This window comes from Perca fluviatilis, chromosome 2 (genome assembly GCF_010015445.1).
Source record: "Perca fluviatilis chromosome 2, GENO_Pfluv_1.0, whole genome shotgun sequence".
Classification (NCBI taxonomy): Eukaryota; Metazoa; Chordata; class Actinopteri; order Perciformes; family Percidae; genus Perca; species Perca fluviatilis.
In genome coordinates this window covers 11620576-11644760 of record NC_053113.1, presented here as the reverse complement: position 1 = coordinate 11644760, position 24185 = coordinate 11620576, and the positions used below count along the sequence as shown (strand labels likewise).

General features: G+C 41.5%; 1 protein-coding gene across 1 annotated transcript; it reads left to right on the top strand.

The window, feature by feature from the left end:
- Positions 1-1818: 1818 nt before the first annotated feature.
- gdpd4a (glycerophosphodiester phosphodiesterase domain containing 4a) lies at positions 1819-24090 on the top strand (the record flags this gene model as incomplete). Its single annotated transcript, XM_039788505.1, has 17 exons — positions 1819-1901; positions 3386-3491; positions 3983-4086; positions 4536-4629; positions 5763-5822; positions 5944-6042; positions 6595-6688; positions 8392-8511; positions 9878-10023; positions 10142-10224; positions 11258-11408; positions 11503-11721; positions 13481-13638; positions 18419-18566; positions 20426-20508; positions 21904-21983; positions 23423-24090. Coding segments are annotated over 17 exons (1935 nt in total), but the record flags the coding sequence as incomplete, so codon positions are not given.
- Positions 24091-24185: the final 95 nt, after the last annotated feature.

Here is a 24185-nt window from a genome sequence, read left to right as displayed (position 1 = left end):
CACACACACACACACACACACACACACACAAAAAAAAAACGCGCACACAGCCGCGCAAGCAGCAGAGGAGAGATGGAGTCCCAGAGCGGCAACGTAAAATCAGCCCACTTTGTAGCCACAAACCTCACCCAGGCACCAATCAGCTGTTTGTCCTGGTGGACCCTCTGCCCTGTTTCTGATGTACTCGTACATCCCGCACAAACACAATAGTTTACCATTTTTGCTAGCTAACTAGGTCTCCAATATAACTGCTAGCCTACTAGCCGTTAGATTCTTGGAGTCGCTCTTATGACGTCACACCCCGCCTAGTGGAAGGGAGGGGGAGTGCTTAAAACCACTGTAAAAAGTACCAACTTTTCATATTATATTCAGCATTTTGTTAAAAAAAAGCCATACAAAACAATGGTGGGCGGCTCTAATCTTTATGTTTAATAAACACATTGCTTAACTTCATGAAAAATTTAACCTGCAATTTACACGTTAAGTGTGTGTGGGATGTAGTGTAAAGAGAGTACTCTGGGTCTTACCTTGCAGATTGTGTGTGGTTTCATGACTCCTAATGGTAATTTTGCGGTCTTCTCCCTGTTTTATTACTCCATTTGGCTTTTTCTTGTTTACCCCACCTCTCTTCCTCCTTGTCACAGCACTAATAGTAACAGATCTGATGTCAAAGGCTGGTTGAATCGGCTGGTGGCTGACTTCACTTCGGTCACAGAGACAGAACAGAACTAAACGAAACAAAAGTGAATAGTACAGGATGCATTAGATTCAGTTATTGTGAATTAGACACCATATATTAGAATTGATGGATTATTATATACAGTACCAGAATAGATAAGGAGGTGATTGTCAAAGCAGAGTGCAATTACATGGATTTGGATCAAACATTAGGCTGTGCAAACTAGCTTAGTATAAAGCAGAATACTCATTCAAAACTGAATGTTTGGGTTGTTTACAGAAGAATATATGCATGGTAGAGTTGTAGTGGCACTGGCAGTAGCAGCACTTTCTTTTCAGTATTTCTCTTAGACAGGTATAAAGAGTGATGAAACGCACACAAGTATCGATATGCAAACAGATGTTTAAAAGGCATTTCTAAATCCATTTATGGCGAGCTGTGTGAGTGCAAATGAGACATGTGCATGTGCGCCGAGCTCCACAATGATTGAGATTCATAAATATGGAATCAGGTATACGTGCGTGTTTTAAAATCTGACGAAAAGAATAAGTATGCATATTTCTGTCTTTGTGCTTACACACCATTTTAGTCGTCAGTTGACAGTTTTGTGCATTTGGCCCCAGGAATAATAATAATAATAACTGGTTAGTTTTCTGGCTGACTTGTTTTGGTTGTCTGTTGAGTTTTCTTACTGACTGGCCTAATTACACTATTACTGGAGCCGTATGGAACGATGGATTACATTAGCATAAACCGACCATATAGGACATGTAGGTGTGTTTGTGTGTGTAACAGTTAGAAATCACCTGAGCAAACACATGTTCTGTAATCTCTGTAAAAATCAAATTTTATTCTAATTTCACAATTAAAAAAACACACACACACACACACACACACACACACACACACACACACACACACACACACACACACACACACACACAGAGTCCTGCTGAGTCTAGTTGTTCCTATAAATACATTTTAAATTGATTCAAACTTTCTTCTCCTTCTCCAGGCGAGGTGTGGTGGCCAACAGTCCTGCCTTTTTCTTCTTCCATCCTCTCTCTCCTGTCCCTTCTTCTTCTTCCTCCTCCTCCTCCTCCTCCTCCTCCTCCTCCTCCTCCTCTTTGTCTCTGTGATGCCGGGCTGTGGTTGAGTGTAAGCTCGTGACCAGACTGAAGCTGGGGAAGCTAAAGGTGGTGCGGCGGCAGCTGCTGCAACGGTACAAAACACCCCCACCCCCCCTTCACCACCTGTCACTGATGACTCTTACTACACCTTAATGTAATGGAGAGGGGTAGCAGTCATCAGTTTTACGGTACAGATCCACTTTTGCGACACGACTGACTCGTGGTGTCGCGACACCTCCCCTCATTTGTGCGTCGATGGTGCGTTCCTCAATTTACAGCATTTTTGCAAACGTCTAGCAGAAAAAGGATCCCACGTTCTCCCCGTCTCCTCTGTGCTCTATTTCTATTGGCTAGTCGCGTCACGTTCAACGGATTCATTTGGGCATCGGCCAGCTTTTTGACGCGCAACATTTTCTCAAATGCAGCGCCGCCTTCCCGGAATGCTTTGCGTGCGCGTTGAAGTCGCTTGACGTCACCCATAGGAATATAGTGGAGCGCAGCGCGACAGAAGCGTCGCACGGACAAGTGGATCTGTACCGTTATACACATTCACACCGCTTTGAAGACAGCACTTGTGTTAGTGACTGTTATTTAAAATGGGCCGCAATTTGTGGTAATGTGTGGAGTGAAAGTTCGTCATCAAATTTAAATAGAAAAGAAACACTTTTCATACTCCATGCTATTGGCGTCCAGACTCAAAGATAGTATACATTTAAGTTGGTCAGGTTTTAAAGGGATATGCCACCGTTTGTTGAAATAGGGCTTATCAGGGTCTCCCCTGGCTGTAGATAGGGGGGCCAACGCATTTTTTGTCTCAGTGCAAGTAATTAGGTTGTTTTTTTTGTCTTTTGTTGGCTCACTTTTACTCACAACATGCTAACCGGCAACATAGGATTCCATTCACTACGCTAAGCTAACTAGCGGTGGCGCTGCCGGTGTTGCACTGGACTAAAACGATGCATGCACAAAAAATGCGTTGGCCCCCCCTATCTACAGCTAGGGGAGACCGTGATAAGAACTATTTCACCAAACGGTGACATATCCCTTTAAGATCTTCTGCCACCGCCTTAACTGAATATAAGTTATATGATTTGTTTAAAATGATCAGAAAATGAACTCATGAAACTCAGCAGGAAAAGCTCTTTCCAAATGTTCTGGTTCAGGATGATCTACAAACTTTGCTGTTTATTTAGTTTCCAGTGCTCCAGGACTTTTTACCAAATGTATTGTAATTGTTATATTGTTATGTAAATATGTAATATTTTATATAACTTTTAGGGTGACTTTTACCATCTGTCTAGGGACTGCAGATGAAAAATAGCCTTCTGGCTAACTGGCATATTGACAGAAATGTATATTAATATGCACTGTCCCTGAAATAAATTAATAGATAAACACCCAGCTAGACTATTGTTGTTTTCCAGAAAACTTTTATCTTTAAAATCTTTAAAATGTTCAGTTTAAAATAAACAAAATGTCAGTCTTTATCTGTGTTTTCAATCATTTTCTGTGTAATTTCGTCCACTCAAGTAACTGATGTTTAAGTGACTGGTTAATTTCTAATTGACTGTACCAGGTATGAACACCAGCCGTTTGTCTCCTGCCTGGCCGGCCTCTACGGTTGCCAATGGAGACGATACCAAAGAGCCCGGGCCCAGCCAGGAGAGTGCTGCTGCAGCAAGGTACGCACGCACGCACACACATACACACACACACACACACACACGCACACGCATACACACACCCGCGCACGCTCTATAAGCAGTGAGTTGAGTTGGGTTAGTTCGCTGATCGTGCAGAGAGTATTGATTCCCCAGACAGTTTTCATCCGAGCAGCCTGCTGACTCCCGACAGTCAGTTGCTGACTTTTAAAAGAAAAATATCAGCACATATTTACTCTGTCAGCATCAAAATATACTGCTTCCATATGCACTCTGTACTGTAATAGGATTGACTTCCTCTATATCTGCATCAGGGAGTCCAATTATAGAATAAATCCTTTATTTTCCTCAAAACAATGGGGCAAAGATTTAAAGCTAAAAGTATTTACTTATTAAAATCAAGTCAAAATAATATTTGATAAATTATATTTATAGACTCTCTCGGGGTGGAAGTGAGTAGTTTGGAAAGACAAAACATGCCATACTGTATGACTTCTGTGTGTGTGTTACAGGTGGAGTGTGGCAGTTTTGGCCTCCTGATTGTCACCTTCTTCCTGAGTTTTTTATTCCTCTATTTCTGGAGTGAAGCTCAGAACGACTACATCGACTTTGACTGGTGGGTCTCACACACTCTCACACTCACTCACACTGGTTAGATTTTTAGTTTTTTGGGATGATTTGGAGGGCATTTCTTGTCATCATGATAGGGTTAGTTGTCGTTAGTTGGTTGTCTGTTATAACATAAAGTGCATTCAGAAAGGGCAGTCCTCCACCAAGGCCAAATGCCAATGTTACCGAAAGTGAAAAATGATTTGGGTATCAGCTCCATGATTCAGATCCACTCCAAAATGTAATGGGTTCTTCATTGGCCCATGATACACCTCTCAACCAAGTTTCATGACAATTTGGCCAGTAGTTTTTTTGTAAATCCAGCTCACAATGAGTGAATTGATCACGCTAATAAACTAATAAATTAATTTATAAAGGGACCAAACCATCATTCAAACTTGATTCACAAAATGAGGCAGACTGTATGTGATAGTATTTGTTCTTGTACCTCCTCAGGTTTAACTTTGGGACTCTGGGTTTCTGGTTTCCCTGGTCTCGGGTCCTGCTGGTTGTTGCTGCTGCTCTCTTCACATACATCGCCTTACTATTGGTATGAACACTGATAGGATTTTAACCTGTGTACATTAAGCACTTGCGCAGGGATGGAATATCACATCGAGTCAACACAACAAAAAGAACCAAACAAATATCTCAGAGGTCTGATCAAACGCTCTTTGCAGCTTTGCTACAGAGGTAGTCAGTATTGTTGATGATACAGAATAATGGACATATGATGTGAACAAGAAATCTGCATCAACAGAGTTTACTTTCTCCTCAGAGACAAAAACTCTACAAGTTTTCTTAAAGGTCCTATGACATGCTGCTTTTTGGATGCTTTTATATAGGCCTTAGTGGTCCCCTAATACTGTATCTGAAGTCTCTTTTATATAGACCTTAGTGGTCCCCTAATACTGTATCTGAAGTCTCTTTTATATAGACCTTAGTGGTCCCCTAATACTGTATCTGAAGTCTCTTTTATATAGACCTTAGTGGTCCCCTAATACTGTATCTGAAGTATCTTTTATATAGGCCTTAGTGGTCCCCTAATACTGTATCTGAAGTAGTATCTTTTATATAGGCCTTAGTGGTCCCCTAATACTGTATCTGAAGTCTCTTTTTATATAGACCTTAGTGGTCCCCTAATACTGTATCTGAAGTATCTTTTATATAGGCCTTAGTGGTCCCCTAATACTGTATCTGAAGTCTCTTTTATATAGGCCTTAGTGGTCCCCTAATACTGTATCTGAAGTCTCTTTTTATAATATAGACCATAGTGGTCCCCTAATACTCTATCTGAAGTCTCTTTTATATAGGCCTTAGTGGTCCCCTAATACTGTATCTGAAGTCTCTTTTATATAGACCTTAGTGGTCCCCTAATACTCTATCTGAAGTATCTTTTATATAGACCTTAGTGGTCCCCTAATACTGTATCTGAAGTCTCTTTTATATAGACCTTAGTGGTCCCCTAATACTGTATCTGAAGTCTCTTTTATATAGACCTTAGTGGTCCCCTAATACTGTATTACTATACTGTATACTATTGAGGAGGAGAAAGGGTGGCCTTGACCAACTGCCATGCTTCGCTTGTTTGCAAGCCATGATGTCTCTATCTCATGGGTGGGCCAAATTCTGTGGGAGCAGCTTTATGTAACAGTTTTTGATGATTATCTTAACATTGTTCAGGTGCTGGCAGTGTGTCTGCTTTCTGAGGGTCAGAGGCTGTACCTTCACTGGAGCCACAAGGTAACACTGATAACAATACTCCCTATACATAAACACAAACACTGACAGACATTTGGATGCGTTCCCCCTTGTTATAAGATGTCATATTTTGTGTTTTCTCGTCCTCCTGTGTTTGCATCAGACTGGCATCGTGGTGGCATTGGCGTTCTCCGTCACAGCCACCGCCATCTTGTCTGACATTTGGAGCAAAGAATGGAAGACTCTCCTTCTTTCCCTGCAGGTCAGTCATTCCTGACACACCAGCTGAGACCCTGTTTACACGTACGTGGTTATTTTTTACAAACGGAGACATTTCCCTTCGTTTGTGCCCTTCGTTTACACGCAAACGGAGAATTCGCCTCTGAAACCGAGTCTTTCTAAAAAACTCCGGCCAGAGTGGAGATTTTTTAAATCTACATTTGTACGTAAACTGAGACAAACGGAGGTTTAGGCAGCTGAGAGAGAGAAGTGATTGGTTGCTGTTGTTGCTATTTTCGGGATTCTGATTGGCTGAACGTGGGCTTGAGCTTCTCGTTACACTGCCGCCACCTACAGGTCTGGCGTGCTCTTGACTGCATTGACGGCATACATACACGGGTACGTGTAAACGAACACTTTTCTGAAAACTGACAGCTGTGCACGATGCTATTTTTGAAAACGGAGAGGTTGAAATGTCCGTTTATGAAAATAGCCGGCCACGTGTAAACGTAGCATGAGAGACACACCAGGGGAGACTTTTGGTTTATTTTGTATTGTACTGTAATTTGTGTAATTTTGTAATTTGATCTTTCAGGTGACAGCACCTTTCCTCCACGTGGCTGCAGTCTTACTAATGGTGATTCTGTCCTGGCCAATAGCGTTGCATTTCTTTCGCATGAACAAGAAAGGTAAGAAAACGCTGATGAGTGTGTATCTTTGTCAGCTTTGAAGCTAACATACTGTAGGAAGTGAGGTGGGTTTTGGCTCTCTGTATTAAGACTGGCATGGATTATACAGCTGTAGACTCCGCTACCATCCTTCTTTGTCTCCACTTCCTCCTAACAGAAAATCGATGTCTCATTTTTCTACTCGCACTCTTCTCTTTGTCTCTCTGATGCTTCTGTCTTCTTTTATTCATTTTTTTAATCTCTTCATCATTCTGACCTCCTTTCCTGTCTGCTCTGTTTCTTTGGGTCAGATCTGTCTGGCCTGCATTGTGTCTAAATGCCTGTCCCTCTTTAGTGATTTGACTTTGACCTGTATGTCCCTCTGCGTCTTTCTTTGGTCTCCATGGGTACTGTCCCTGGTTGCCTTGGTGATTCAGCAGGGTAGAGTGATGCTGAGTCATGTCAGGGGGTCTCTTCTGGCAGTAAAAAAAAAAAAAAAAAAAAAAAAAAAAAAAAAAAAAAAAAAGAGATAGAGAGAGAGAGAGAAAAAAAAAAAAAAAAAAGAGAGAGAGAGAGAGAGAGAGAGAGAGAGAGAGAGAGAGAGAGATTTGCCCAGCACAGGATGTAATATAGCTGATCTGCTGTATTGAACAGCCACCCAAGCCTGGATGTGACAGGGAAGAGTGGCTGGGTTAGTTTTGTAGTTTTATTGATACTGGGTTAAGCTGGAAACAGACCTGTTAAGATTATTAAAAATAGAATACAAAGACTAGACATACCACATGTAATGACTTATGTACACCAACATACAGATTTGTTTTTAGTCTTGACAGCCAGAAAAACACACACACACACACACACACACACATAGGAGTAAGAGGAAACCGCACCTGTTGACATTTCTCAGTCCCTCCAGAAAAACGCAATTATGCGATCGCATAGTTCAACGCATAATCAGCCAAAGTCCGCATATTTATGCGGGTGGGGGCCGCATTTTTTCAAATACACCGCACTTTCGTTGCAAAAAAGTCCCGTAATATATCTTAGCAGAAAGTTGAAAGAGCAGCCATTTTCCCCTGTTGCCATGGTAACGTTATGAAGTGACGTAATTACGCGACGTGAACATCATCGAAAAGCAGGGTGTTGGGGGGGGGATCACTTTTTTTTCTCTTTTTCATTAAACCACAGTTTTTGCAAGTTCTCGCAATTTCATCGCATTAAATTGCATAAATATCATATAGCATATTCCATCGGATTTTTTAAGAAAACGTGGCGCATAATCAAGGATTTTTGCCCCACAACAATCACAAAAAACTCTACGCATTTTTCTGGAAGGACTGATTTCTAGCCTTGTCTCTCTGTCTCTTTCTTTTAATGCTCTGGTGACCTGCAGTAGGGCGGGGAAGGTAATCAACATACTGTCACTATACAGTATGTTGATTTAGGAGCATTAACAGTTTTCACCTTGTCAGTGATTCATTTTATTGCAGTAATCAATGAGCCCTTCTTATTCTTTCACCCTGTGTGTTCTAGTGCTATAAACAGATAACCATGCTATAATAAAAGTATATGTCAGCTATATGGAACAAAACTTCAGTAAAAGTTTCAGATTGAAACACCCCCCTAAAACACTCTGCTGACCTCCAGTGGTTTAACTTGTGGCTTTGATTGGTTTAGGGGCCAAAATACATTTCTGATCTGCTGCTTCATTATGAATCATCCAGACCGCTCAGGTCGTCTGGGAGAGCTCTGCTTTCTGTCCCCAGAGTCAGGACTAAACACGGAGAAGCAGCGCTCCGTTTTCATGCACCGCATATCTGGAACAAACTCCCAGAAAACTGCAGGTCCGCCCGCCACAATCCTCAGTTCTTTTTAAATCAAGGCTCCACACTTTTCTGTTTTTTAAAGCTACCTTTTTAACTGTTCATTTCTTCAACTACACTGTAACTTTTTTATTTTTGCATTTCACACCTGTCCTATTCTGTTTTAGCTATTCTATTTAGTTTTTTATCTTCTCTTTCGATAATAATTTAATTGTTTTTAATTGCTCTTCATGTTAGCAATGATGTATAAATGTGTGGTTACATTTGAGACAGTTTTTAAACCTGGTGATTGGACAAACCAAAGACATTTTTTTACATGTTTTATATAATCCAACAATGAGTGTGATATATACAGTACAGGCCAAAAGTTTGGACACACTTTCTCATTCAATGCGTTTCCTTTTTATTTTCATGACTATTTACATTGTAGATTCTCACTGAAGGCATCAAAACTATGAATGAACACATGTGGAATTATGTACTTAACAAAAAAGTGTGAAATAACTGAAAACATGTCTTATATTTTAGATTCTTCAAAGTAGCCACCCTTTGCTTTTTTATTAATAAGGGAAATAATTCCACTAATGAACCCTGACAAAGCACACCTGTGAAGGTAAAACCATTTCAGGTGACTACCTCATGAAGCTCATTGAGAGAACACCAAGGGTTTGCAGTGTTATCAAAAAAAGCAAAGGGTGGCTACTTTGAAGAATCTAAAATATAAGACATGTTTTCAGTTATTTCACACTTTTTTGTTAAGTACATAATTCCATATGTGTTCATTCATAGTTTTGATGCCTTCAGTGAGAATCTACAATGTAAATAGTCATGAAAATAAAGAAACACATTGAATGAGAAGGTGTGTCCAAACTTTTGGCCTGTACTGTATTAGTTGGTATATATTAGTTTATAATATTTTATGAATGGACGTTCCAGCCCATGTTTACAGTTGTTTGAGCAATTATCTAGAAAATATCATTAATACTCGTCAAGATGGTTCTATAAAAGACTTTCCCGGGCGGATTTGCTCCTAACCAGAAAGCCTCTATCCTGCCTGTTGCCCATATGGCTCCAGACCACCATGTTGATCCTATCAGAAAAGATTTAGGCTACTATATCTCATCCTGATTACTCCGGCACACTCTTGTAACCCTGAATTTGGCCATACAGTATTTAGAGGCTTTGAGGTGTATCTGTTGGTTTTTGGATTTGTTTGTGTGCGTTTATTTTGGTGCAGAGTTGATCATAAAACATGATTTGGTCCACAGATTCCAAATGAAGTCTTTGTGTAGCTATTGCAGTTAAAAACAAAAATCTTTGTACTGGTACTTCAGAAATTACACTTGCATGTACATCCCAGTACACTTGTGCTGTGTGTGTTCTTTAGTGCGTCAGGTGGCTGTCCTAGGTCTCTACCTGTCCGTGCTGTTCTCTCTCTACCTGGTCCCTCTGGGAATGTACTCACCATGCATTAAAGAGGCGGGAACGCTGGGACCCGCCCCGACACTCATCGGACACAGAGGAGCTCCGATGGTGAGACTGAACGAAGCCGTGACAGAAGTTTAAAGTCTGTGTTTTACTGTCCATCGTTTCTATTGGTTATAATGTTTAATATTTCTCACTCTGGGAGTGTTTTGTCTTATGTGTGTAGCTTGCTCCAGAGAATACCGTGATGTCGTTTGAGAAGGCAGTGGAAGCTGGAGGAGAAGGACTGGAGACTGACGTTACCATCAGGTATCAACTGCTCTCACCTGTGTGTACGTGTCTGTATTCTTGTAATACTAAATTAGAGAAAATATAAAGTATATATATTGTGGTGTTCCTCAAGGTGCGTTTGTGCATGTTCCACCTTTTGTACGTTCATCTTTTCTGGATCAGTCTTGAATTCGTGCACTTCTACGCTGCCATCATCGAGTCCATCCTCATCTGCTCCATCAACATCTGGTTCGCTGCTGTCACCGCTAAGGACAAGACTGCAGCGTATCATTTGCTCGGCTGAGAAGGTGATTGGCTGCAATCTGCTGTCTCTCAAGGACCTGTACGCCTCCAGGACACTGAGGCGGGCAGAAAAGATTGTAGCCAATCCCTCTCACCCCGGAACAAAAACTCCCTCAGCAGTAGGCTAAGCCTCACCAACAAGGCCCCGGACCCATCACTGACACTGACTCTTAACCCCCACCAGTCAGTTAATATTAAACTGAGGCTGAGTGCCATGCTAATCTAGTTAGCCTTTAGCCCTCCCATTAGCCCACAGCTGCTGGGAAAGCTCACTATTTTACAGCCTGAAAACAGGGGGATTAGTAACACTGCATGACTCAGTGTTAGCTGGTTAGCCTAATCCCAAGCTTATGGTGACCCCGGTGTGTGTGTGTCTGTGTGTGTGTGTGTGTGTGTGTGTGTGTGTGTGTGTGTGTGTGTGGTCTGCATGAATGATAGTTGCTATTTGGCAGTTCCTGTGTAATTAATCTGTCAAGGTGGCAATCTATTTTTGTGTATAGTAATGGCCTTGTACATAACTAATATCACTCCAGTGATTAATCGAAATGACGGGCTCACTGAGATTGCAAATGTGTTTGTTTGTGAATAAGATGGACGGCTTTATGAAAGCCAGACTTGGTGTGATTGAGCAGAGAACAGAGCTTTGGAGAACTAAATTCTTATTGGTGACTTTAAATATCCTCTCAATCTCCCTTCCTCTCATCCCCCTTCCTTGTTTCTTATCCTTTCCTGTCACTCACTGTAAATATGTGTATATCTCTCTCTGTAGTTATGATGGTGTTCCCTTCCTGATGCACGACTCCACTCTGAAGAGAACCACCAATGTCGCTGATGTTTTCCCAAATCGAACGCACCTCGATGCCTCAATGTTCAGCTGGGCCGAGCTACAGCAGCTGAATGCTGGCGGCTGGTTCTTATTGGTATTTCTAACACACACACACACTCTACTATGATTTCTCAAATTGACAATAATGATGATAAACATTACTCTGCTACAAACACACTGTCTTACAGAGGGATCCATTTGGGACTGTGTCGTCCTTGTCTGAGGCCGACTGCTCCCAGGCCCAGAACCAGTCTGTTCCCTCGCTGGCCCAGTTTCTGGAGGTAGCGGCCTCTAGCGGCAGACTAGTGCTGTTTGACCTGCACAAGCCACCGTACGGACATCCCTACAGTCAGTCGTACATCAACACCACTCTGCAGGTGGTGCACGCCCACATCAACTCCTCACAGGTAAGTATGTCACATATTTTCAGTTCCACATTTAGTTGAAAGCGGACATAAAATTGTGGTATACAATTGCGTGTTTGTTTGTTGTATGATAGTGTTAATTTTGTCACCTATTTTTAATTTAGTCTTAGTCTTGTGCCAAAAATTTTTGTTAGTCAAGTTTTAGTCGACTAAAAGTCTCGTCATTTTAGTCTAGTTTTAGTCAAAACATTTTAGTCTTTTTTTTAAATAAATTATTTCTGATAACCATTTCAGTCAAATAGTTATAAAAATAAATAAATTATATAAAGTTATATAAATATTGAGCCTCTTCCTTATTTCACCAGTAAATTCCTGTTAAATGACAAAAACAACCACTGCATGGGAAAAGGATATTTTACAATAAAATAAATGCAGTGCTCACGAAACTGGCGAGGCGTATTTCAAGTGAACGCAACATATGTGTTGTTTTTCAGACAACGGCAGCTGCAGATTGTCGTACGTCTCGTGTTGGAATCCTACATAGTGAAATAGAGACAAACTTTTACACCGTTTAGCGGTCAGCATTAAACTGCTAGCTAGCGGTATGCTAACGTTACCTGCTGTCGGGTGTAGTGTTAACTAGCGCCCCATGCAGCGATGTTTCGGTTGACTCCAACGTCCGTTTAGGAGCATCAGAGAGAAGCGCAGGCATTTAAGTGGCACCAAAATCTGCGTTGCTATTCGGTCCGGTAGATAACGGTGGTTAGGGCGCCTGTCGGTGCCGTAGCAACGGGTCTCGGTAACAGCTGAATATTCTATCTCATGATGAAAAAGTAGAGACGATTGTAGACGAAAATGAAGAGAGATTTTATCTTAGTTTTATTTTATGCAAAACATTTTAGTCTCGTCTTTTTTCGTCAACAATAATGCACGTTAATTTAGTCTTAGTCAGCGTTTTTGGACATTGGCGCAGTCTCGTCATCGTCTCGTCTTAGTCATGGAAAAAAAAGGTCGTTGACGAACATATTTAGTCTCGTCTCGTCTGACAAAATTAACACTATTGTATGACTTGGATGATATTCAAAAACTGGCTAACATTGCTCTACAAACATATCAATATGTCAAATTATTTTGACCCTGATCCTAATCACATCCTTTAATATTGTGTATCTGCTGATACCGATGTCCAATCCCATACTTACTGTATTTACATAGCAGCAGAACATGCAAGCCTTCATCGACAGCGACAGGCTTTCGTCAATGTTTGTCACTCTGCCTGAGGAGTAAATGCGGTACTCGCGCTTGCCATGACTTTCGAGAGTGATGATGTCCCGTCCCTGTTCCAGTTGCTCACCCTCAAAGTGGAGAGAGAGCCGATGACTGTTCGCTGGAGTTCAGTGGAGCAGAGTCGTTCAATTACGGCTTCATGACATTTCATAAAATGCTAAAAGGAGAGGCGGACCGTCGCTACTAAATTACTAAATGTATAGTATATAGTGGAAACACTGTACAGAGTAGAAGAGCAGCGCTGCAACAATAGCTGCCAGAGCTGGACAAACCCAGTAGAGTACATAAGGAATTTGATTGGTTTTATTTCAGCTTACACACTTCCTTTTAAATGTGCCTGGATCTTTAGAATCAGCTCAGGACATCTCTGTTTTTAACATCTTCAACAGTAGTTTTCCTCCTTCATTTACTGGTTGTTGCAATTGGTGACAGCGTATTTTGTGGGTGTGTGTGTTTAAATTCATGTGCCTGTGTGTTTATATTTATATGCGTGTTTGCCTGTGTGTGTCTGTAGGTGCTGTGGCTTCCATCTGAGGACAGGGATCTGGTCCACGCGGTGGACCCAGAGCTGCAGCAGACCTCTGGAGAAAAGGCATCTATCCAGGAACTGACAGACGGCCACATCACCAGGCTGAACCTGCACTACAGCACCATGTCACAACAACAGTTCAGGTACACACGCACACATTCATGTATTAATGGAGTAATAATCGCTATGACATAAACAACATTTTAGGCAATTTTCAGATTCATGCAGGTACCCTCCGTACCCTATGCTGAGGGTACCTGGAAGTGCTCTGTGTGTGTGCACACATATGTGTGTGTGTGGCTGTGTGTCTATGGGTGTGTATGTCAAAGGAAAGGTGTTTGGAAATGCTCTCCTTGTAGGTCTGTGCATATGTGGGTGTTTGTGTGTGTGTGTTGTGGATAGAGGGGGGATTGGTATATGGAATATTTATAATTATAACAATATTTGTATCTGTTTTTATGACAGTTTTATTTATCTTTCTGTATCTGCACTTTGACCACCCAAATGTCCCTGTTTTGGGATAGTAAAGATTACCTAGCACAATTTGCAGCAAACCCATTTAACTTTAAGGATCATCGTTACTGACAGATTTTAACCTACAAATACCCAGACCTTTTATCACCTCACACAAAAGTAACAATATGTTTGGCTCATCACCACAGTGTACAGAAAGAAAATCTTTTTGCAACGGACAGAAACACTTCCACTATTAGAAATTGATGACAAAATAAGGAGACAATACAGATGTGCTCCTAATTATGCACTGGAGTAAAACATGAAATAAGGAAACATGTTGTTACTACAAAAGGTGTTTTCTAAAATGACATTTAAAAGTGGATATTTGGATTTTAATGTCCAAAACAAAGCGTGATTCATTCACAGATTTAAAAAAAAGAAAATAATGGCCCCTAAATAAAAACATACAGTACATTGAAACACACAATTATGCAATTATATTAACCTGTAAAACACCCTTGTTTATGCTTACTGAGAGAAACGTGTAATTTCACTGTGAGCTTTTGAAATGGTCTCTTCTGTGTGTGTGTGTGTGTGTGTGTGCGTGTGTGTGTGGTTATGTAACTCAAGGTACAGATGGCCACCTTCATCTCTTTGCTTGTAGAACAGCCTCGGGGGAGGGGAGGGGGGGGAGAGAGGGAGGTAAAAGGCACCAGCGTGAGAATTTCATGGCAGGAGAGAAAACCTGGGCAGAGAGGAAAATATTCAGTAGAGGACAGAATTAGTTGAAGGTGAGGTGAAGCGGAGGAAAAGGTACGGACAGGTGGCGGATAAGAGTTCAAATGAAGGGATGTGATTTAGATGAGAAGAGGGTACGAGAGGCTGATAAGTAGTACAAGAAGGACGAGTGGGAGGTACTGTACATAACCAGAACTTGTGGGAGCACAATCTGGAAAGAATGAGGCTAGAAAAAAGGTTGAGTGACTCACGCATGGAACGTTTTTAACACCACTCACACAGTCCACTGAAATAGTTTTCCCTTGTTGCTGTTGATTCATCTTCACTGTAATATCTCATTTTAAACATTGAAATATCAGCTTTGATGGCACCGTATTTGTCACCAATTAAAGATGCCTGGTTGATGAATCATGCTGTTACACTGTGGGCTAAAAGTTGTGCTCTTAAGACACCATGAGCACTTATGTGTGATTATTATAATCTGAGTGTTGTATAATTCCCTCGAAGCACTGGCAGACGCAGGTGGTTTTCTTGATACAGATTTATTTGAAGCTTCTTCTCCAAATCCACCGTGAAAACTATAAACACACAGTATAACGAGAAAATAAAGACCACATTAGCTTTATATGGACATACAATGACATGCACAGCATGTAAAATAACGTTCACCAAAGTAAAATACAGACACAAAACAACATACCTCATTGGCTGCATGCTGTACACAAGGGAATAGAGGTTTCCTTAGATCGCTGACATCCGCTATAACAACCTTAAAACTTTTATCGGAGCATTAAATTGTGCGTGCTTCGCTTGCTGTTAGCTTGCCGACTCTCTCACTCACGAGCGTCCCAAGAGGCCTTGCGCGGAGACTTCAAAATAAAAGCACTTTACTCTTACCAAATAAAATCACTAAATAATACTAAATGCAATTTATATAATTCTAAATTATGACATTGGTTGAAAACAAATTATGCATTATAATGTAATTGCAACAATTACATGTTGTGTTTAACTTGGTATGAAATACAAGAATAAAAGTTACAGTGCAGCGTGAGAAATTAACAATTACATTACATACATTCCTTTCCTTCCTCTCATTAAAGATGCAGTAGGTAAGTCTTATAAAACTAACTTTCTGTCACATTTGCTGAAACTGACCCTATGTTCCAGTAGAACAACATGAATTATGTAATATAAAAAAAAATCCAGCTCCTCTGGCACCACCTACAGCCTGTACTGCGATTGGCAAAATTCCACCGCTCCCGGTTGATTTTCTCCAATCAGGGCCAAAGGGGGCGGGGTCTATCTGCCTGTCAATCACTGCTCAGGCACGTACACGCATATATAGCGTTCTCCCCTCCCCCCTCCCTGCGCACGAGCTGCAGAAAGGTTTCCCTAAACTCTGGTGAATAATGGAGAGGCTTTTCAGAGGTGGCGTGGCTGCAGGATTTTAAAGATCTGAAGTACGATACAGACGTAGCCACATTTCCTCTCAACAGGTAACATAATTACCATAAATGATTTATCTTTCACTTGGTTATTAGTAGTCAAAAATCCACAAAGCTACGTTGGTGAGGATGATAGTAACGTTTGCACAGTGGTCGGTCTGATGCCTCCCTTTATCTTCTACTCCTCTCTTCCTGTGTATTCATCAGTCTATCTCCCCTTCCTCTCAAGTCAAATCTAATAAGCCCTACTGGCTAGAACTTTGATGTTACATTGCTGATGCTAAATTACATATCATTAAAAAAATGGCACGTCAGTAAGAAAACAAAATAAAATACATTAATAATCACAAGACAACGGTAACAGTACAATCCTTTAGAATATACAATACTGTTCAAAAGTTATGAATCTCCCACCACAAGAGCTTGAGTGGGTCCAGTGAGATGTCTGAGAGGACTGCTCTATTTGTTTGATGGTCTTTGATGCTTTTGGGTTGTAGAAAGCCCTCTTTACAAATAGATGTTATTTAATTTTGTACATGGAGAACAAATCTCTGTACAATGGTTCAACTGAGAGATCCCTCTGACTGAGGGATGACTGACTAACAGTTGACCAACAGTTGAATAGGAAGAGAAGAAATCAGCAGCCATTGGTAAAAGAAACTAGAAGCTTAGCATCAAAATGTGTGCGGATTAAAGATGCACCGATTACAACCTTCTAGGCCGATTCCGATTTCCGATTTTCTTTGAGTTAGACCGGCCGATACCGATTTTAGCCAATTCCGATGTCGTTTTTTCTACAGCACACGCAAATATTTATTTTCTATCTTTTCTTTAACAGAACATGTGTTGAACAGATAATGGATCACTATAAAGTAGAACTATATAAATGACTCCTGGTGTGGGACATTTACACCCATCTAAAGAGCAACGTTAGAACCATTTCCTTCTTTTCACATCCAATATCACACTAAAGAAATGATGATTTGGGGTTTTTGGTGTGGTCCCTCCACGCCCTACTTTCTCCTCGCAGGTGTTGCATTTTGCAAACTTGTTATCTTCTGCACACACGCTGAAGAATGTCCAAACAGCTGACATGTTGCAGGTTAATTCACGAGGTTCCCTACATGTGGGAGAATAGCGCCGACACGCGCTTCACACGGTGAGCGGGTACGCGCCGCACACGGCAGAAAAGTTGAGAGAAAGGAAAAAGAGAGCGTGCTGTCGCGTCCGTGTGTGCGTGCGTCCTTGAGAACTGTAACTCGTATAACTTCTGTTGTCAGTTAATTGTAGCGTCGACCGGCATGAAATCGGCATATGTCAGACTGACCTGCCGGTCTCCGGTCATGGCCCAGCACGAGAAAACCGGACAATTCCGGTCACCGGCCGGTCTATCGGCTATCTAGTGCTGATTTAAATACGAACAGGTTATTGTTTCAGTTTCAAGTGCACAATAATTCAGCCTGTAACAAGCAGGAATAAATATGTCAGCTGAACATACTATGGGCTGAAAAATCACAGAACAACTCAATATTTGAGCCACGTTGCACTGCTGTGCTTCAATAAAGTTAAAGGGTCACTGACGCTTTTCTGGACTGGAAAACAAATTCAAAGTTTCAACAGTATTCTCATTTCATTATTTCTTTTTTTGGGACTAAAACTATTACACATGTAAATAATACATTTAGTTTTACTGTTTTTATCTCTGTTAAAATAGCCATTTTTAAAGAAAGAAGAAAAACATCAACAAAACAGCTGATTACAAACTTTTCAACGTGAAAGAAAAAGGAAGAGCAAAGTGGAACTAAGAGGGAGACTTGTGTGTTTTATATTTGTTTATAGCAAATGGATACAAGATGTAGGGAAGGTTTTGTTTTTGGGATGATTTCCGGACATATGTTGCCAGCTTTCTGAAGAAGGCTTCTTGTAGGTCTTTATATTTTGTGCTCTCACTGAGGAAGTAAGGCTGTGTTTAACTGACTTGCAAATCACAGTAGGTGTCACAGTGTCTGTACATCGTCCATGTTTTCTTCAGCTTTTTTATCAACTTTAAGGGTGAGATACAGGGTTATTGTATTGGTGCATATTAGGACAAAGAAAAATTTGAGTTTGTGTTGGGTTTTGGCAGGTGGTTTCTTTTTGATTGTGTATGATTTAATTAGGTTGAAGTCTCTAAAGAGCAGGTGATTAAGGAGACTCTTTAATGTGTTCCTCTTGGTTTTTTTAAAGCAAGGTAGTGAAGTCATTTCTGTTTATTTCCCCCTCTCTCTCTCTCTCTCTGCAGTAAGTACCAGTCAGTGAACATCAGCACTAACCTGTATGTGATCAGCCAGCAGTGGCTCTACACTCTGGCCTGGTGTGCCGGAGCTCAGTCCGTAACCACCAACTCCATCCACATCCTGTCCAACATCAACAAGCCGCTCTTCCTCATGGTGAGCAGATTGAACTCTTCAAATGATCACCCTGCTGTCCTGAATAAGGTTCACATCACATTTCTTAAAAGGTTAGTTTAGTTTGGTTGCATGACATTTCTCAGATTTCGGCTGAGATGGCTGGCTGAGTTCGCGGCCGGGATTAGTTTAAGCCTACGGCGCTTCACGCTGCATAAATTAGCCTAGGGTATCATACTTTTCCTCTGCTTAGAGCTTCATCCCCACACAGTTAGCCGCCTGCTGAGTCGTCACTGCACCTTTCTCATTGCTGTGTGTGTGTGTGTGTGTGTGTGTGTGTGTGTGTGTGTGTGTGTGTGTGTGTGTGTGTGTGTGTGTGTGTTTGTGTGTGTGTGTGTGTGTGTGTGTGTGTGCTCTTGTTTAACTATAGTCGTGGGGTTCAAAAACCGGGAGTCCAGTATACTTGTGGGGTCCCGACAGCTTTGTGGGGCCAAAATGCTGGACCCCACAAGTTCAAAGGGCTGTTTGAGGGTTAAGACTTGGTTTTAGGATTAGGGATAGAATTAGGTTATGGTTAGGGTGAGGGTAAGGGTTAAGGTTAGGGTAAGGGTTAAGGTTAGGCATTTAGTGGTGATGGTTAAGGTGAGGGTAAGGGTTAAGGTTAGGCATTTAGTTGTGATGGTTAAGGTCAGGGTAAGGGTTAAGGTTAGGCATTTAGTTGTGATGGTTAAGGTGAGGGTAATGGTAAGTAGTATGTAATTGTTAAGGTTATAGCATTTAGTTGGTTGTGATGGTTAAGGTTAAGGTAAGGGTTAAGGTTAGGCATTTAGTTGTGATGGGTAAGGTTAGGGTAAATGTTAAGGTTAGGCATTTAGTTGTGATGGTTAAGGTCAGGGTAAGGGTTAAGGTTAGGCATTTAGTTGTGATGGTTAAGGTGAGGGTAAGGGTTAAGGTTAGGCATTTAGTTGTGATGGTTAAGGTGAGGGTAATGGTTAAGGTTAGGCATTTAGTTGTGCGTGCGTGCGTGCGTGTGTGCGTGTGTGCGTGCGAAAAATAAAGCCAACACTTGCCAAAAACTGCAGTTCCTTGAATGGTCACTTGAGGTTTGCTCCGAAGCAAATCAATCCCCAAAAAAAAAAAAAAAGAAAAGCAAACAAAAGTTAAAATGCCTAACTTTACAGCATAATGAAACAAGTGTACAGTCTGGTACAAAAAACAGTTTTGGTCTCTGAGAGATGGCTGCCCTTACAGGAGGCAGGCATAAACTTTAGGCTTCATTCAGCCCTCCTCAGCTCCATCCACACTCCACATCTTTTCCCTTTTTTGAATTAGCCGGGAGTTAGGCGACTTCAGGCACTGCAAGGATAGCAACAACTGAGCTTTACAATGGCTCTTCAGAAACCTATGGGTGACATCCCAGACACTACGTCCAAATTTGTATACATGTTCTTGCCCGAGACATCCGTGTGGCAAAATTGGAGGGCTGTGCTAGTCTTAACTTTTTATTGTGCACATTAAAGATCCAGCGCTCAGCAGTCTTCACAGACTAATTGTAAGTATAGCGCGCTATAGTGTCTTATTTTTATTATAATATATATTGTAGACAATTTGCTCTGATCCACTGTGACTTTCAATCAGTAGGCAGGTGGTCCTGTATCAGTTTGAAAATCTCTTCAGCAGGTATCGTGGGTGTTATGAAGATTGAGTCTGTGAACGTTCGGTTACATAAACATTCTCACTCACCACCTACACGTCTGTCGAACTTCAAATGAGTTTGATTACATTTTGTTCAAGTCTGAGCCCGATACTTTCTGGTCACTAGATGAAATAATGATATTTATGTTCACACTTTGTTCCAGCAAATGTAATCAACTCATTTCTCTCTCTCTGTCTCTCTCCAGACTCCAGAGGAATATAGTTTGATGTGGATTCTGACTGATGCTGTGTCGGCCTTCCTCATCATTGCTGTTTTCATATTCCATTGGTGCGTAGACACACACACATACACACACACTGCTCTCATAATTATCTTTCACTGCTAATTGTAAGGTCTGGTGTTGGGGTGGTGAAGCTGTGCAGGGCTGAGTCATGCTGGCTGCTGATGAGGTTTCTTTATTAAAATGTAATCCGAGATGAAGACAAATGTGTGCTTGATCAATGTAAGGATGGAGAGAAAGAAAGACAAGACAGCACAGCTGGGACATGCTGACTTATTTGCAACCTGGTATTTATTTATGTAGCATTGGCCATCATTTATATCATATGAATATTGATAGCAGAGATACTGTGGCACCACTTTGGGTTGGAGTCATGGATGTATTATAAGACCTGGATCCAGCGTTGGAGACAGAGCCCTGTTCATTCTAAGATTCTGGGTTTATTTCCTAGATATGCAGCCTACTGAATATGAGCAGTAGTGCGTCTCCTGCTGGCCCCGCCCACGAGTTCCCGCTCGGCCTATAGACTTTTACATTATGGTGACGTCAAAGCCTTTTAAATTACTTTTATCTGCTAGAGGGATGTTTTTTTCAAATATAAAAAGTCCATGGATTAGAAATTCAGAATAGAAAGTCATAACCGACCTTGTTTGCAGTTCAAGGTGTGCAATGGTGGCCTATCAGAAAAATCCTGTATAGGTCGCAGGGGGATTTTTCATTGCAATACTGCGAGTGGGCACTGGAAGAAAAAAAATGGCAGAAAGGCTGAGCGCTATTCCTGGGGGGCTGGTTGGAGTCCATCACAACACAAGTGATCAGAAAAGTGCAAAAGTTCAGATTAACCAAGAGTGGCATTACGGAACATTAAATCACATGAAAAAGACACCAGGTTGTCACAGTATAACTAATCAGACCTCTAGTTATTTTTTAGCATGACCAGGCCTATAGACTGCGGCTATAAAAAGAGAGAGAGAGTGAATGTCAGTGAGATGCATCCCTTCCTCTCAGCAAGATGAGGCTCTACACCACAAAGAGCTGGATATTTTTTACATGGCCTCCTCTGCGGATTTATTTTTACTTTATTTGTTGTTATCGCATCATGTCTTTCATCATCAGTCGCTCTTCTCCCTTTTTATAACCGGGTGTTGGTCATTACTCACCTGGACAACCCCCGCTTTCTCTCACACACACACACACACACACACACACACACACACACACACACACACACACACACACACACACACACACACACACACACACACACACACACACACACACACACATACATCAAAGCAGCTACAGTGGCACATATGGTAGTCTCAAAGCACTTTGGTAAACACAGAAACACACCTGGTTATTCTCTTCTGCTCTGATCTGTGTGTGTGTGTGTGTGTGTGTGTGTGTGTGTGTGTGTGTGTGTGTGTGTGTGTGTGTCACAGGTGGAGAGAGAGAGGCCTGCCCTTCTGGTCAGGCAGCCGTCAGACCCATGAGAACGGACCGTACAGCAAGTTCAGGACAGGTATGACAACATATTTCTTCTCATCACTTCTTCTTCTACAGTATACTGTGAATTGCTTGTCTCCATCCCGGCTGATATTTGCTGCTTTTACTGGGATTTGGGTTTCTTACTGATGAGGTCAGAGATCAATAAGACAACCTACAGTACCAAAATGTTTGCATCTGTTTTTTTCCACAAACAAAAGATCAAAAAAGAAGTATTAAAACTGAATATTGTTTTAAGCTTACTTGTGAATTTGAAACATTTTATCTACAGTCAACAACGGTACATTTAATATGTTGGGACTCAAGAGAGTGTCTTGGCCTGGTTGTGGCAGGAATAGTCTGACATTTTGGGAAATACTTTTTTATGCTGCCTTTCTTGGAGTTAGATGACAGCATCAATATCAATTTCATCCCTGTTAATCAGTACCGAGTTAGGGTTGGGCTTTGATGGAGCAGCTTGGCTTCAGTAACCAGTTTGAAGTCTCGATTACATGTATTAGCAATTCTTCTAGTAATGTAGCCCCCGACACGTCTCCAGAATCACCAGTTTTATTCAGAGTTACAAAGAGTGTGAAGCTGACAGGACTTTTTAAATCGCTGCTAGCACTGATGGTCTAATACAAACATGTCCCTTAGCTTACCCAGCACTCTGTACTAGACACACAGGGATGTAATTAATATTGATCCTAGCAAACAGTCCTATTTTTTCAAAATGTCAGAGTAATGCCAGAGATAATATTTCATGATTACTGTCTTGGCATGCGGTGATCTCCAGCTGTGTGTGTTGTGTGTTGTGTGTGTGTCAGACTCTGCAGAGGTCATCTGTGTTCGCTGGAGCCCCCTCCACCCTGACCCCCCCGCTGGAGCCCTCATCTCCCTCCCCTTGGTCTTCAACCCATGAAACCCTGCATGTCAGCCCTGCATGTCAGCCCTCCGGGAACCTTGTATGAACCCTGAACCCCTCCCCCCCCCGCTCGAACTGTACAAGCTTCTGTGTTTCCTGTAGAAAACTAGCATGAACGCTCGAGGACGCCCGTAGGGAGAGATGTGCGTGACTGGGGTTTAAGCTTCACGAGGCAAGCGACAGCAAGACAATTGTGTAGAAAGAGATGCACAAACTCCATATAGTGTGACAACCACAAATGACCCTCACTAGAGCACTACTGTACGGTGTATAAGCGTGGAAAAAAAGTCCTTACTGCAGTATATGTATCTTTGCATTTGTTCTGTAGATGCATGGCTGTCTTGCACCTTGTTATTTTAGTCTACTTTCAGTGCTCACGTCGCCTATCCTTGGCTCCCTGCCTGTACTTATCCACCCCCTCATATATGTTTTTCTCGTGCACCCTTGCCTCTCCTCAAGCATGGCCTCTGAATTACCCACAATGCTCCTTGACATGTGATATATGTGTGGTATAAACTCTGAACTGAACCCCCCCCCCCTCTCCTTCGCAGAGCTGAGTGACGTGTGGTCCATTTCCAGCGTCATCGTCCGGCCCGACCTACGGAGCGCGCCCAGTTCCCCCAGTACCCCTCACCTGCCCACCATCACAGAGGAGTGACTGGGGGAGACACACAGAGAGAGAGAGAGATAGAGAGAGAGAGAGAGAGAGAGGGGTACAGAAAATGAGAGATAGAAAGAGAGAGAGAAAGAGGGTTTTGAATTGAAACTTGATTTCAAATCAAGTGTTTGTAGATAACATAATGCAAGGCAATTTTATTTACATAGCAGCATTCAGACATGAAGTAATTCATAGTGCATCCTCTGGCATACAGGAAGCCAGTGCAGTGATTGAGTGCATTAAATATTCATGACTAAATTAGCAACAATGAAATTGGATTAAAAACGTTCTTGGTTATTATTTATTAAGAGTTTAACACTGACAAACTAGATGTGGTTTGATCCGATTTGACATTTGGCAACATACTGCAAGCAAACAACTGTCATCGCATTGGCATTCAAATGTAGTTTAATTTGTGATGTAATCACCTTTTTCCAACTAAGCCCTGCCCGGTGCCTGAAGCTCAGAGAAACCCCAAAATGCAGAAATCTGTTGCAAAAACAACCAAAACTGTTCTGTCTTTGGCAAAAAAATTTCATGTAAGAACTCATCACTCATAATAAGAAGCCGATTGAGAAAATGAAATGAAATGGTTGAATGAAAGAGAAAGGATAACAGTCTTTGAATAAGACATTTACATTAAAACATTTTATTTA